At 36.2% G+C, this 16,420-nt stretch overlaps 2 protein-coding genes across 4 annotated transcripts; one reads left to right on the forward strand and one right to left on the reverse strand.

Moving 5' to 3' along the window:
* The first annotated feature begins 1,203 nt into the window (after positions 1-1,203).
* On the forward strand, positions 1,204-6,529 carry LOC140015021 (uncharacterized). Its single transcript, XM_072066820.1, has 2 exons — positions 1,204-2,621; positions 6,275-6,529. Exons 1-2 carry the CDS (start codon positions 1,428-1,430, stop codon positions 6,308-6,310), a joined length of 1,230 nt encoding a protein of 409 aa, XP_071922921.1. The 5' UTR covers positions 1,204-1,427; the 3' UTR covers positions 6,311-6,529.
* A 4,460-nt stretch (positions 6,530-10,989) lies between these two features.
* LOC113711253 (protein NRT1/ PTR FAMILY 5.10-like) lies at positions 10,990-16,158 on the reverse strand. 3 transcript variants are annotated; one of them, XM_072066802.1, is made up of 5 exons: positions 15,743-16,158; positions 15,052-15,269; positions 12,454-12,926; positions 11,698-12,259; positions 10,990-11,307 (listed from the first exon to the last, which is right to left on the reverse strand). In XM_072066802.1, the coding sequence occupies exons 2-5, from the start codon at positions 15,184-15,186 to the stop codon at positions 11,224-11,226; spliced, it is 1,254 nt and encodes a 417-aa protein (XP_071922903.1). In that variant the 5' UTR covers positions 15,187-15,269; positions 15,743-16,158; the 3' UTR covers positions 10,990-11,223. The 3 variants fall into 3 exon arrangements, with proteins under 3 accessions (XP_071922903.1, XP_027090219.2, XP_071922902.1); XM_027234418.2 differs by lacking the exon at positions 10,990-11,307 and having other exon boundaries at positions 11,324-12,259; XM_072066801.1 differs by lacking the exon at positions 10,990-11,307 and having other exon boundaries at positions 11,324-12,259; positions 15,730-16,158.
* Between the last annotated feature and the right edge of the window lie 262 nt (positions 16,159-16,420).

Here is a 16,420-nt window from a genome sequence, read left to right on the forward strand (position 1 = left end):
GGAAAAGATGTACAACATAAGCTACACAGCATCATGTAAATTACTCTGATTTAGAACTATAAAACATGAAAACCTAAAGGACAAATGGAAAAAGTGAAGTCAAGTGAGGAGTCCAACGGTTCAAATGGTAAAGTAGAAAGGAAGCAAAAGAAAGAAGGGCAAATTACACTTTACTCTTCTGTAGTTTAGTATTTTTGTACATAACCTCCATATAGTTTCAAAAATTATACATAACTCCCTCATTATTTAGATTAAAGTATCAAAGTGATAGAATTTGCAATTCATAATGGAGTCACCTAAAATATCAAAAATACCCCTATGTAAAGTTGAAAATTATTTGTTAACCATAGGAGGGCTATGTGTATATTCTAAAAACCATAAGGGGGTTATATGATAAACCATTAAACTATAAGAGGGTTATATGGTAAAACATAAAACCATACGAAATTAGTGTGTCATGCATATTATATTTATATATTTTGGTCACTTCACCCATTTTAATTTTTAAACAAGGGTAATTTCAACATTTTCATGGGTTTTATTATGAATAATCATTTCCATCACTTTGACACTTTAATCCAAATCATGAGGAGGTTATATATAGTTTTTTAAATCATAGGAGAGTTATGTATAAAAATACTAAACCACGGGGATAAAGTGTAATTTGCCCCCGAACGGATAGAGATGATGGAAGTAATAATGTTTGTTTTGTAGAGGCTAGGAAATGAATAAGCAACAAATGCTCCGCAAATTGGCATAAGGGATCCTAAACCTATCCACTACATTTCCAGCTGCAGTTGCCACAGATTCTCCGAGGGGTCCCCTGAGATAACCGATGAGATTGCATTCTACCCCACGAAATACAAACCTATCAAGACTTCCACTACCTGTTCGATTGCATATTTATTTTTTTCAGTCATTTCATCACAATTTCAGTTCATTTTTCACACATAAACCTATTCAGCTTCTTCCAATAGGTGTCTGCCAACTTGAAAATTAAATGAACTAACCAAACCAGCAGAGGAAAATTGGTTGAAAAATAGAAATTTTTGTTTTTGCTTCTTCTAATTAAAGGCAGGACACAACCAAACCTGAAATATTGTGGTCCAATTCAACACGAGGATGGTCTGACTATCTGAGATTGTACACTAGCTCTTTTGATTCCTACTGACCACTAAAGTTGTCACATTTGATGAAATTACCCTTTTTCCTACTTTTGACCACTAAACTTGGCAGACCCCTGCCTCCCCTGTCTCCAAAGAGCCCAGCAAAAGAACTCACTCTGCATACTTACCGCAGGACCACCCAACCCCCCCCTTTGACTTCAGCCTTACCAAACCAATCTACCATTGTTTCTAGGGCCTCCACCACTGCTAATCCAAAGACTACTTCGTTCCAGACTAGTAACCATCAACCCCAACGACCAAATGTCAACCTCCCACCATTTCCATCCGTACCTTCTCTCGTACGGTCTGAGGGGGAGACCTCCAAGGGAGAGACCTCCCAACCAACACTCAGCCCCAACACCACCCTGCAACCGACCCACAACAGCACCACAAGCACCCCAAAATTGCCCTTCATCCCCCAACAATCAACCTGCCTTTCGCCGTACAAGAAGAAATCCCCGACAAATGCTTCCTCAAAGGCCACATCAACAACCCCAGCCCCAGAACCCAGCTCAGCTGCCTCACCTTTCTCCTCCTCGAGGGAACTTTGCTCAACCTCTCTGTCAAGAGGAAAATTGGACCCTCCAGAGCTCCTTTCCTATGATGGAGCCCAAAGTCCCGGAGTTCCTTCTGAAAAGCAAACAAAACTCAGAGATCACGCTGGGATTGGTCCACTTTTGGACTGCAGGGCCAAACATAGCGGTAACCATGACTGCGGATCCGTACCAACAAGTTCGCAGCTTGAGGAGGGAGAATTACATGAGAGCAGTCAAACACATCTCGCAGGAAACCTATTCCTTCTGGAAGGATATGAAAGTGATGACCACATCCAACAATCATGCAGGGGAAGCCATGGGCTCAAACCCAAAACCAGATTCAAAGGCCCTTGGAAACATGGTTTGGAGGATAGAAACTCTGACTTTGAACCCCTTAAGCTTAAGGCTGGGTACTCTAGAAGAAGAAGGGGTCATCTTTCTACCAATCCCAGATATTCTGGGAGTAAAACTAGCTCTTTTAGCCTTCGACATCCCAAGGGCAGACTGCAAAGAGTTTCTAGTAGAACTTTATCCAAAACAAGTAAAATCTCAGGGTTGGAAGAATGGTCTAAACATAGACCAGGAAAGGCCACGGTGGTTGGCCCAGTGCAGTTATCAAAACAACTCCTATAATCCCATGAAGATTCTCATGTGGAATGTAAGGGGGGCAGGTAGCTCCGCCTTTAGAAGTCATCTTATGCAACAACTAGACATTCACAAACCCAGCATAGTGATTATCACGGAGACAAAAGTTTCTGGTGACGTTGCCACCAACATGTGTAAAAGCCTTCCCTACACCAGATTTTCCATCATGGACGCTATAGGTTTTAAGGGCGGAATATGGATCTTGTGGGATGACCATGAAGTGCACTTGGATATCCTTCAAAAGACTGAGCAGGAAATCCATGCTCTAGTCAAGGTACTGCCCTCTTCCCCCTCCTGGCTTTTAAGTGCAATATATGCTAGTCCTAATCTTGAATGTAGAAAAATATTGTGGAACAACCTATGCTCTGTTGCTAGTACTTTTTCCTTTCCTTGGCTCTGTATTGGGGACTTCAACGAAGTCCTAAACTCTTCTGAAAAATTTGGGGGAAAAGGGGTTAATTCAAAAAGAATCTCTCTGTTTAGAGACTGCATCAACAGCTGTGGCCTCATGGACTTGGGCTTTGTTGGGGCTAAGTTCACTTGGCTTAACAAAAGATATGATGGGGGTTTAATTTATGAAAGAATTGATAGGGCCCTTTGTAACACGGAGTGGAGAACCCTTTACCCTGAAGCCTCTGTTTACCATCTGGTTAGAACACGTTCTGACCACTGTCCTATCCTTGTTAAACTGCACAATGCTACCCCTCCTCGAAATCTGAGACCTTTTAGATTTGAAAAATTCTGGTTTTCTAACCCCACCTTGGAGGACATTGTTCTCTCTTTCTGGACAAACTCAACTGACTCTCTTCATGCCATTATTCCCCCTTTCCAAGAGAAATTAAAAGTTTGGAGCAAAGTGTCATTCCCCAACATTTTCAAAGAGAAAAAAAGGCTTCTAGCCAGAATTTCAGGAATCCAAAAAGCTCTCCAAATTAGACATTCTAACTTTCTGCTTTGCCTGGAAAATGAGCTTCAAGCCCAATTTAAATCTATTTTAAGCCAGGAAAAAGACTTGTGGGCTTTAAAGTCTCGAACCGATGCTGCCCTTTGGGATGATTTGAACTCTAAGTTTCTACAAACTACCACCATTTGTAGGAGAAGAGCTAATAAAATCTTGGGGCTGAAAAATACTGTTGGCGATTGGACCTCTGATGATCGCAGCCTTAAGATGCTTATCACAAACCACTTCAACAATGTCTACACCACAGATTTTTCCTATTCCTATTTGTCTCCTCAATCCTCCCCCAGTAGCACCCCAAAAGTTCCAGCAGATGCCTTACCCACTCTTCTAGCTCTTCCTTCTGAAAGGGAAATCAAAAAAGCTGTCTTTAGTTTCAAGCCTTTCAAAAGCCCAGGTCCGGATGGGCTCCACCCTTTCTTTTATCAAAAATTCTGGTCTGAAGCCAAGAACCCCATCCAAAAATTCATTCTTGACTCCTTCCAGGGACACCACTTTCCTGTTGGAATTAATGATACTTTCATCTGCCTCATTCCTAAATGTGATTTCCCTGTAAGCATCAACCAATACAGGCCTATTAGCCTCTGTAACTCCTCTTTCAAGATTTTAACAAAAATTCTGGTGAACAGGATTAGACCTCTAATGAACTCCCTTATTTCCCCCTACCAAGCCAGCTTCATTCTTGGTAGAAGAGCTTCAGATAACGTCATTATTGTTCAAGAGGCTATCCATAAGCTCAGGATAAAAAGAAAAGGCAAAAAAAGCTTCTGTGCTTTAAAGCTGGATCTTGAAAAAGCCTTTGATAAACTTGAATGGAGCTTCATTAAAGAAGTCCTTACCCTCTTTGGTTTCCCTCATGATTTAATAAACCTGATCATGAACTGCATTACCACTTCTAGATTGGCAATTTTGCATAATGGGGTGCCAACTGATTGGATCTTGCCTTCTAGAGGAATTAGACAGGGGGACCCCTTGTCCCCCTATATTTTCTTACTCTGCATGGAGTACCTTTCTATCTTCATCACAGAAAAATGCAATCAAGGGAGTTGGGTACCTATAAAATTTGGAAGGGAAGGGCCCGAAATGACGCACTGTCTCTTCGCAGATGATGTCATCTTGTTCAGTAGCTGTGATTTGAGCTCCATCACCACCATAAAAGAGGTCTTAGACCATTTTAGTGCAAAATCTGGTCTTAAGATAAATCCCCTCAAATCTCATATCTTTTTCTCTTCCAATGCCCCCTCTGATACTAGAGATGAAATTTCTGCCACCCTCAACATTTTTGAAACTGATGATTTTGGCAAATACTTGGGGTTTCCCATTTCACATAGTAGAATCTCGAAAAACTCCTACAAATTCATTTTGGAAAAGATGCAGAAAAAGCTGGCTGGTTGGAAGGCAAATTTAATTTCTTTTGCTGGAAGAAAAACTATTATCCAACAAGTTGCAGCAGCCTTGCCTATATATTATAGTCAAGAAGCTCCCTTACCTGCCTCATTGTGTAATGAGCTTGATAAAATCCAAAGAAATTTCCTCTGGGGCACCACTGATGAGAAGAAAAAACTTCATTTAGTAAATTGGGATTCTGTGTGCAAACCTAAAGCTTTGGGTGGCCTAGGACTCAGAAAGGCTTCTGATAACAACACTGTGCTCCTTGCTGGACTTTGTTGGAGACTAGTCAAGGAACCTAAAAGCCTTTGGTCTCAGATTTTACAACATTGTTACATTGACAACAATAGTACTACCTCCAGCCATAACCTCACTTTGAAAAGAGGAAATGGATCCATCAATAAAAAATCCTTGCAGAAGGGATTAGAGTTGTTTAACCAAGGCATCATGTGGAATGTCAGAAATGGGGAGGAAATTCTTCTATGGTGGGATGACTGGACCGGTAGAGGCCCCCTTAGATCAATGATCTCTGGGCCACTCACCCAAGCAGAAACCAAAATGAAAATCAAGCAAATTTTTGGAGACTTTGATGCTTGGGATTTTTCTTCTCTCTCTTTTGAACTCCCGGACAATATTTGCAGATTCATTCAAAGCATCCCAAGGCAGTTAATGAGTAATCAATCTGATACTCTAAGATGGAAAACCAACCCAAATGGATCTTTCTCTGCCAAATCTGCCCTTCTTATTTTGGAGCAGGATCTAAAGAAAAAGCCCCCTCAAGGGGATTTTGAACTATGGTCTTGGGTTTGGAAGGTCAAAACAAAGTCCAAGGTTAAACATTTCCTTTGGCTAGCTTGCCAAAATAGACTGCCTTCTAAGGCACTTCTCCTTAAGAGAAATATCATTTCTGACTCTTTTTGCCCTCGCTGCAACCATTCCTGTGAAGACTCAGCTCATGTTCTTAGATATTGCCCACATGCTTCCTCCTTTTGGCAAAGCCTCAACATTCCCACTTCCTTTGATCTGGATTTTACAGTTTGGCTTAAAAATGGTTGTCTGTCCAAGCATATTTCTCCATTTTATGGAATCCCCTGGGGTACTGTTATCTCTTTTTCCTGCTGGAATCTTTGGATTGCCAGAAACAAGGCTATTTTTGAACCATCTAATCTCTTCTCCATTCTACACAATACTCTAGCAATGGTGGCTGAATACTCCTTTTTAGGACCTATTCAGAACATAGTACATCCTAGAACAGAAGTGCTCATTAACTGGATTCCCCCTGAACCTTCCTGTTTCAAAATCAACACTGATGGATCTTCCATAGGGAATTCGGGTCCAGCTGGATCAGGTGGCTTGATCAGAAATCACCTAGGACACTGGATAGCTGGGTTTAGCAGAAAATTGGGACATGCTACCAATATTCTTGCTGAGTTGTGGGGGATAAGGGATGGACTATCCTTAGCTTCCTCTCTAAACTTGCAAAATGTTGAATTAGAAGTTGATGCTAAAACTGCTCTAGACTTGCTTAAATCGGCAGATACCTCAACTCATGAGTATGCTTCAATTATCTCTGATTGCAGGTTCCTGATCTCTGCCCTGCCGAAAGTCATACTTAGACATGCTTATCGAGAAGCAAACCAGTGTGCTGACAGATTGGCAAAACTGGGTGCTCAACAAGACGTTATTTTTGTATGCTATGAAAGTATTCCTTATGCTTTGAGAAGTCTAGTAGATGCAGATCTTAAGGGAATTTGTTTCCCTCGTTTTGTACCTATAACTTAAGTTTGTTTTAATATATAGTCCCTTTTATTACCAAAAAAAAAAAAACTACTTAAATTTTACGTATATATTTTTATTCAAGGTCATAATTTTTGATAAATACTTTAAAGTTTTGTAGTCATATGTTTGGAAAGCTAAAAAATACATATAATCATTGACTACAGAATAAGATGGATCCTTTTTTGAATACTCATTAAGTCTAACTCTCAGGTATTATTTCATCAGCTTAAAGATCTATTTACACTTTCCCAAAAGTTAAGCTATGTTAAAAGATGCTCTGAGCCTTGCTAATTGCTTTAATACTAACTACAGCAACATTCAGCGTAGACAGGTCCGCAATATCTGTTTGTGCCGATTTTGACAGTATCTTTAGCTCGTAATAAAGTGGTTTCTGCAAGAACCCTTTAATGTATTTTGTACTGTTTCCTCTTGATGAAATTGTTACTCTTATTCATAGTTATTAAATTCGGCTAGACAAGAAACCTGGCACGGGGATAGAGTGGGTGGGTCACTGAAATAATATTTATAAATACAAAATGGTAATTTTAGTATACATAAATTATCCAATAAATGCTTTTAGATACTAATTATTTTACGTAGACAAATATATAATGAACATATAACTAGTAATAGAAGACTTAGGGTGTGTTTGATAAAATTGAAATCTAAAAACTGAAATCTAAAATTTAAATCCATTAAGTTATTGAATTATTAGGTACTAAATCTAATACATTTGAGTGTAGTGAATATCTTGTCACTTATTTTTTGGAGTAAGTTTTGCTTAGAAAATTCAGTGCCACTTAATCAATTTAGATGTTCAATTTTTAGTTATCAAATGCTTCTAAACAGTTAATATCTGAATCTATTAAATTTAAGTGCTGAATTGAGTTATCAAATAGGGGTTTAATTTCATTTTATTGTACTTTTACATAATAAATTATATAGTCAAATATAAAACAAAATTATGTCACTTGTTTACAAGGATATAGCATTATTTTAATGGGAGGGAAGAGGAATGTGTTGGATGGTTTAAGGGGAGGAGATATAAGTGAGAGGTCTTGAATTCGAATCCTCTCATTTACACTAATATATATATATATATATAGCATTATTTTTATTATTTTATTTTTGTTTAAAATAATATTTTTCTAACTACTCAAGTATTGTCACATAATGACAAAATTTTGAGTTTAAAAGTTAAAAGGATTAATTGTATAATAAAAAGTGAACAACTTTATTTAAAAAAATAGTTAGTTATCAAATAAAAACTAAACAAGTGGTAAAATCTTATGTATATTTAAATAAAGATCTAATCTTCAAATTTTATCAAAAACATATATATATTTTGTTTAAAAAATAAAGACCTAAGCAGAAAATAGGATGGGTCCTGGTTGAACGATAGGATGGGTCCCACTTGAATGATCAAATAGGTTTGACTGGGTCAACTTCTTATCTGATTAGTCATTCCGGCTAAACAGTTCAACCACTCTTTTATAGGATCTATATTTGACATTTGGATAATTTTGACAAATTATAAATGCTTGCATGAATTTTTTTCCAATTTCATTTATAGTCTTATTTTGTACATTTTGTCAAACAGGTCTTATAGATTTAGTCATATTAAATAAGTAATTTTCATTTAAAGTTTAAAACATCATAAGAGATATAGATAGTTTTATCATATATATAAATGAAATATATTTAGAATGTCATCCAATTTTCCAGTTTTTTTTGGCTCCAGCTATACCTGGCAATTGGACGGGTTGGGCGGTTTTTGGGCGGATTGATATTGGGTTGTCATTTAAATGGGTGACACTCAATCCGCCCAACTTTAGATTGAATTAATTTTGGGTTGGGTCATATTGGGTCATCTCAAACCCATGACCCAAATATGACCCAATATATTAATTAATAGATTTTGATACATAAACTCTCTTAAATACATTTTCACATACAAAAAAAATTTTTCACACACATAAACACATTTTCACATAGATAGACATATTTTTACACACTAAAACACTCATAGACACACACACACACTTCTTAAACTCTTTTGAAATACATTATTTTTACACATACAAATTACAATACACTAATATACATTCACAAATACATACATACTAACTATTTAAACTACTTGGGTGAACTCACTATTTTTTATACAAGTAAGAATTTTCAAATTGGGTATAGTTTTGGTCCAAACTAAGAGATCGAAGCAACAATTTTGGGTGAACAAAACTAAGAGATCTCGATGAAGTGATCAATAAATGGGGGGGGGGGACTTGTTTTTTCATTTTGAATGAAAAAAAGAAAAAGAAATAGAAGAACAGTAGGATGCATTTTTCCGGAACTCGGCAAAAGGATGGATGTGAAAAGCGACAAGTACAAGGATTTTCTTTTTTCTTTTCTTTTTTTTTTTTAAAAAATCCTACTGACATTTGTGTTGCACCGTTCATTTCTCAATTTTTGTTCTTTTTAAGCATTACTCGTTGATCATCCTTCTCAGTGTGTAGTAGTAGTATATATATGATAATTATACATACCAGTACATATATGGGTTTTGCTTGATCCAACAAGGCTGGTCATTTTTTTTTTGTTTCTTGATTTTAATTTGTTAAATTTTTTTTTAACTTAAGTTGGGTAATGGGTGCCCAACACAAATACCCAAACCACCCAAAATATATATGGGTTTTTATTATCCAACCCAAAATTAACCCAAAACCCAACTTACCCAACCCAACCTCTCAAATTAGTGGATGGGTTGGGTGGATTGTTGGATTTTGGGTATAATTGCCAGTTCTAGCTCCAGCCATCCAATTGAACTCAAGCGACTTCACCGTTTGAGTTTCAAAACACTAATATTCTTAACTAATGTCCGCGTGGTACTACAATTAATGTTAGGGTTAATTTCACATACCTCCCTTGAGGTTTTTGACAATTGGAGAAAGCTCCCCTCAAATTTTAAAAATTACACCTACCTCCACTATTTTCACTATTTAAGTAACATTCTAGGCCCAAAAAGCTATACTTTTTTCTCAAAATTTCTATAATGCCCTTGAATTATAATTCACAACAAAAATATAAAGGAAAAAAAATGGTTCACAGTCTCTATTTCATTTATCTTTACTTGCTATCACTATTATCTACCTATCAACAATCAAATCACTATTAAATAAATACTTATCTTTGTTCCAATGCTCCTCTTTTACCTAAAAATTTTTGATGCAGATCATTGTATCAACTATAAACGCTACATCAAATACCCAAAAACTTACCTACAATCTCATATCAATATCAGATTTTATTTAATACACAACAATATTCGTCACTATCTCTAAATTTCAATTCCATGGCTGCCACCTTTTTAATACAAAATAATCTAAACCATCACTACTAATATCAATATCCAATATACTCCATTGGCACAAAGTTCGAAATCAATCAAATTCTCTCTATAGGAATAACATCAATAATTGTAAATCAAAACTAAAAACACAATGCAGTTATAAATATATACCAAGAACACTTTTTTTTCATGGCAACTATACCAATATAAATTATATTTAGTTCTTATTCCACTTCCTATCCTTAATTTTTATTTTTTTTATCACTGTCACTATATTCATTTCCATCTAGTTTGATAATGAAATTAGCACTCAATTTGTCATCTGACAATTTCAATTTGCTAATGCCTATAAAAAATTGGAGACAAAAATGGGTACAAGGAAACTATTTAATAATAAAAAATTGAGAATTAGAAATAGATACCAAGATATGTAAGTATTGGTGATTTTATTAGTGGTGACAGTACACATTTGACCGATAATAATAAATAAATGAGTTTGAAAGGAAAACAGATATAGGAGGAAGATGATAGATAGTTAAATGGGAAAAACTGTAGTTTGAATTATTGGTTGATAATAAATGAGAAAGCTTTAACATTTGATAGAGTTTTTCAATTAGTTGACAATTAATGAAGGGTATTGTTGTCTTTTTATCACACCAAGGGAGGTCTTTGTAATTATATAAATCTCAGGGGAGCCGAGTGAAATTATCGAAAACCTTAGGGGAGGTTTATGAAATTATCCCTTAATGTCATCTCAATAGGGGACGAAGTGTCATTTAAAAATATGAGGGGAACTAAGTGAAATTATCATAACCTCAAGGGACGCTTGGGAGATTCCCAAACAAAATAGTATTTCTAAGCTAGAGGTATGGGCATTTGAGGGATCTTAGACTCTTTTATCTACTTTACATAAGGAATTAAGGATAAAGGAACTTTGACATTGCCAGGTTCATTTCTGAAGTTTGTAAATTCTCTAACTGGTCATACAAATATAACACGTAGAATAGTTAATGCCTTGTGATGATGCATAAACATAACCACCAATTGTACTCTACCATGTGACAGTAGGGGCTGCTCATTAAGGAGAAAATCATTTTTCAATATTTAGGCACATGCTGCGTCATACCTGTAAATGCCTCTATTTTGGTATTCTTCTTCTCATCCTAAATTCTGTTCTAATTCCAAGTTCCCATTCTCTTTTTCAGGTCTTATTTATTACATCTGCTATCAGAGCTCATAATCCTTGGATAGCCACATTGAATCCAGTTCTGATGGCACAAGGCATGAGGATTACAATCTCTAGAAGAACATGTTCGTGAGCAAGATGCTCGGATTTAAGAGATCTTAGATCACAAATCTTTAGAAAGGAAATTAGTTGAGGAGAGGATGAATTCAGTCACCTTAGTTACCTCCTATCTCCCTCTCATTTTCATTCACCATATGCACAGACGCCACAGTGAAACTCTCCGATTGAAACAATTTCGGCTGAAACGAACAGAGCTAGAGTCAAAAAGAAAGAAATCAAAGGCTAGAATTTGATTATGGAAGTTTGATAACTCGTACAAATTACATCAAAGTTCTGCAAAAAGAGGCTAGCTATTATGCTTGAGCAGTCCTTTCAAGACTAATATTTTCCTTAGAGAACGATTTTTCTAAGAAGGCAAAGGCTACTAGACCTAGGAAACCTAGTCCAGCAAGAAGCCAATAGAAATAATCAAGATGTGCTCGATTCAAGTTGTTAGAAAACCAACTATCCCTTCCATTTTGACTTGTTATTTCATCAATGACATATATGAGCAAGCTGCTTAAGAAGTTCCCTACTCCAAGTGCACCAAAAGAAAGAGAGAGGCCAATGCTTCTTAATTCTGTAGGTACCTGATCATAGAAAAACTTCTGCATTCCCACAATGGTGAACACATATGCTATTGAACACAACATATTTTGAGGCACCAACAACCAGAAACTCATAGGAACTGTTGAATTTGGGATATCAATTAGACCATATTCTTGAGCAATTCCAAGTCTTTTCTTCTCAACTAGAGCTGCAATAACCATATCCAGTACAGATATTGTCATCCCGATTTTTATTCTCTGGAATTCCGTTATTCCCGAGGGATTTTCTGTCACAATTCTTGCTAATGGCACAAAGACTCGGTCATATATTGGAGTGCAGCACATTGTCGTAAGTGGGATGAACACCCGAAGGGAAGCTGATGGGATATTGAAGCTTTGCCCTATTGATTTGTCCACTCCGGTTGCTTGCTTGGTAAAAAATGTGGGAACTTGTGCCCAGGCAATTGCGTACATTAAACAAGAAGACCATATGGGGAGCAGCTTTAGAGCTTTCTTTACTTCTGTATGCTTACTCCTGGAGGAACCTGAGATGATATTGTCCTTTGTATCATCTTTCTTTGCATGCAAAACTTTGTTGAGAAACCTGATGAGGAAATTCTGCATTAATTAAGGTTTTTGTTTATAAATGGAAAAAAAAAGGATATAACTTTGAGAAGAAGAACCTTACGTTCCTATTTTCATCATGCATTACAATAAAGCAGTTCCAAACGAAAAACTATCTAATCCATCAAGTGATGGCACTTAAACTTATCCTGCTCTGATAAGCATGTTTCTTACTCGTGAGCTTGAATGATTTGTTGAGGATTATTTTGCGAAGCTTCTTGATCGTCTTCATACGAGCAAGGGCATGTATCATCTCTTCTAATAGCAAAGCGGTAAGTTCTATGTCCCAGTAAAAGTAGGATGAGCCCAATTACCATTGCTAGACATGGAATTCCAAAACCAATTCCCCACCCTATATTTTCTTGAATGTAGGGTAAGATCAGATATGCTAAAGCAACACCTAAAGACAATCCAAAAAGCCACCAATTGAAAAATGAGGTATTGGCTTTGCTTTCTTCTTGATGTTGTCGATCAAATTGATCAGCTCCGAAGACTTGTATGGTGGATTGATATCCTTGCGCCAATGCTACCAAGTATAGCGAGACGAAAAATAAAACTTGCAGTTCAGTAGATGGGACAGCTGCAATCCTGCTCGTTTCTTGATTGTTTGAAATAAGTTCAACTGCTAGGGTCGAAAAGCCGAGTCCCTGTTCGTTCCATTCATCATTAAGAATGCCATATGCAAATGAGACATTTTCTATATGGTTTGAAGATAGATATTTCATGGTACATTGTGTTTAGAAGCACAAAGTATATTAAAGCAGGAAGGCTATAGACACAAGCGGATTCGTATCTGGGACAGACATGATTCAATTTCAACATGTGCTAATGTGTAAAGAATGATCGACATTTGAGATCGAACTGTTTTACTGACGATGTATAAGGAATATTTATGAGTTACAGGACAAATTGCTAAATACCCTGTGGTTTTAGCTATTACTACTTGACCCTTCTAACATTTTAAAATATCCACATATTAGATATTACAGCTTTATGTAAAGTGAAAATTTGATAGAGAATAGTATCCATAAAATTGTTAGTTGAAATAGCAATATTGCCTCTTACTTAAGTAATAAACATAATAAGAGGCTAAACACTTTGCATAAAATTATAAGAGAGTAAGTGAATATATACAAAAAAAAAAAAACGATTAGAATACCACGAACAAATCCACTATGAATACCAACCACAAATGCTTACTAATCTTGGCGTCTATTTACAATTTTCTCTCTTTCATTACTCTTAAACAGTTTCTTTGCATCTATTTTTGTTTTCAATTTTTGGTGGGTATTAGCAAATTGAAATTGTCAAACAACAATTTCAGTGATGATTTTATTGTTAAACTAAAATTAAGGGTGGGAATAGAAGAGGGACTAAATAACTTATGATTGTTGTGGAGAAAAATATTCTTAGTATATTTATAATTGCATTGTGTTTCTATTTTCATTCGTAATTATTGGCGATGGCATTCCTACAGAGACAAAAATTGACTAATTTTGAATTCCATACTGATGAAGTATATTAGGTGTTGGTATTTGTGGCGATAACTTAGAATATTTTGTATTAGAAATGTGGTAGCCATGAAATTGCAGTTTAGAGATATTGATGAATTCAATATTTGTTTGGTGTTAAGCAAAATTTGAGTTTAATATGAGATTGTAAACAAGCTTTTGGCATATGATGTAGTATTTTTAGTTGATTCAATGGTTTGCACTGGAAGTCTTTAAGTAAAAGAGGGATTTTGGAGCAAATATAAGTGTTTATTTAATAGTGATTTGGATGTTAATAGGTAATTAAACACAGGTGATAGCAAACAAGGATCGATAAACGAAATAGAGACAATTTGAAACATTTTTTTCCTTTTATTTTTATTGTGAATTATAACCTAAAGGTATTCTGGGATTTTTCAGAAAAGGCCTAGCCTTCTCGACCTACAATGTTACTTAAATAATGAAAACAAGATAGGCTGAGTGTAATATTTAAAACTGAAGGGGAACTAGCTGCAATTGTGAAATTATCCCATTAGAATTGACCCCATTCATCAGCTCGGTTGGTTGCACGTAACTAGAATTTTAGGTACCATCATTAAGGCATTAAGCATACCCAAGTTGACAACACATCTGATCTACTTTTGTGGATTTTGAAACGATAACAAGGAAGTGGACATGAAAATTGGAGTAGAGACACATGTATAGTTGTCTTAAATTGCAAAATACTGGTCCCAAGCGAAATAGGGACAGTGGGTTGCAATTGCAATCATAAGAGTCAAAATCTTGGCATGGCTGAAAAAGAAACATAAAAAAGAAAAAAGATCTTGGCCTTGTAAGAGAAGTAAGTTGACCAGATGACCTAGATTTGCCTCTCATCTAAAATGTAATCTGTCTGGGCATATGTGGTGGGAGTTCGTCCAGCACCAACTGCCTGTGCTTGGTACGCAGACAAACTAGTTAACCATGCATACACACCACGGCCACATGCCAAACCAACTTCACATAGTTTCAAGTCTCATAATTGATGCGATTACCAACTCCAGTGGCAGAAATAGATTGATAAATTAACATATATAGGCCACATAAAATTGTGTGTTTTACGTGAATTTCCCTAATTATTTGCCAGATTCACACTGCCATTAGGCACTGTGAAATTTTCCTATGAAACGTAAATGAAGGGACAAATGGAAAAAACAAAGGCAAGTGAGAAGTCTAGCACAATTAACTAAAAATTGTTCGAATGGAAGAGTTAGGGGGGAGGAAGAAGAAGAAAGAAACAAACCAGGATGTAGAGGATGGAAGAAATGATGTTCGTTTGATAGAGGCCAACAAATGAATCGGCAACTATTGCTCCAAAAACTGGCATCAAGGATCCTAAACCTGTCCACAAATTTACATTTCCAGCTGCAATTGCCATGGACTGTCCAAGCGGCCCCGTCAGATAGTTTACGAGATTGCATTCTATCCCGCGAAATGCAAACCTCTCAAGACTTCCACCACCTGTTCAGTTAATGCGGAGTTACTCCCTTTCATCAAATTTCCAATTCAAATAGGTGTGCCCACCAACTTATGAACCAACTAAACTAATCAAAACCGACTGAGGAAAATTAGGTGAAAGATATAAAATTTTGTTTTTGATCTTTCTAAAGGCAGGAAGTTACAAAATCCTGTTACATTATGGCCCAATTCAACGTCTAGATTTTGGAGTCTAATTTGAGTCATTAATGCAAATAGCAAGAGTCTGAAATTTCTAGAGCTTCAACTCTATAAATCCTCTATAAATATTCATGGTCCTGCATTTTTTTTTTCACTTTGCTACTATGGATTTAAAAAAAGAATTCAAAGAAAGTAACAAAAAACAAAAGATTCAATAGAAAGGAAGAGCTATGAAAGAATAGTACTTAATTCATATATATACTACTCTTTTGCATACCAGACACATAAAGATATCATATTTAACCTTGTTTCCTGACCTAGGATTAAAGATGCTGATCTCCACCCTCCTGATTTGGATCGCTTAGACGGATAGCCCCTTTAATCCACATAACCTTCCAGCACTTCATCATCATCCCTGACCAGAAGAGGAGTGATAGCTTCCAAGTTTCTGCTTCCCTTAGCTGTGGAGATCGCCATGTGAACTCAACTTAACTATCTTACAAATCAAACCACGAATAGTGTAACCTTATTCCTACATATGCATGTATGCTCTTGATCAAATATCCCAAACTGTTTCTATTTACTAATATGCTGCATGTGTTTTCCTTTCTACTTACAAATTTCTAGATGGGGAAAGGAAGTGAAGTGAACATAGATCTTCACTACTTGGCTGTATCGAGATTGTCTACTGATTGGTTTCTTTGATAGTAAAGAAGATAGTCCAAGTGCACGCCAAAACAAATTAGAAAAATTACATTTTAAATGAGCATCTTCAGCACTCACCAATGAAGAGCAAATATGTTAGCGTGCGCGACAAAAGGAGATATACATCAAATCACCAATAATTCAATCGATACTAAGTTCAGAAAAAGACATACATGAAGGTTATAGTATCGACCAACGTCACTTTTCAACTTAATGTACTATTAATCAACTGTTAGTTGGAGTTTGAAGAGAATGACTATATGAACAAGTCATTAAGGAAGAAACTTGAT

Source organism: Coffea arabica, chromosome 10e, assembly GCF_036785885.1.
Source record: "Coffea arabica cultivar ET-39 chromosome 10e, Coffea Arabica ET-39 HiFi, whole genome shotgun sequence".
NCBI classification, from domain to species: domain Eukaryota; kingdom Viridiplantae; phylum Streptophyta; class Magnoliopsida; order Gentianales; family Rubiaceae; genus Coffea; species Coffea arabica.

Bases quoted from the DNA above. Each gene is read 5' to 3' on its own strand.
- LOC140015021 (XM_072066820.1), top strand. From the start codon at position 1,428: ATGTCAACCTCCCACCATTTCCATCCGTACCTTCTCTCGTACGGTCTG. The intron at 2,622-6,274 runs GTACTGCCCTCT...CTCTGATTGCAG, and splicing joins AAATCCATGCTCTAGTCAAG to GTTCCTGATCTCTGCCCTGC.
- LOC113711253 (XM_027234418.2), bottom strand. From the start codon at position 15,186: ATGGCAATTGCAGCTGGAAATGTAAATTTGTGGACAGGTTTAGGATCC. The intron at 12,927-15,051 runs GTTTGTTTCTTT...TGGAACGAACAG, and splicing joins CTTCCATCCTCTACATCCTG to GGACTCGGCTTTTCGACCCT. The intron at 12,260-12,453 runs GTAAGAAACATG...TTTCCTCATCAG, and splicing joins CAAATCATTCAAGCTCACGA to GTTTCTCAACAAAGTTTTGC.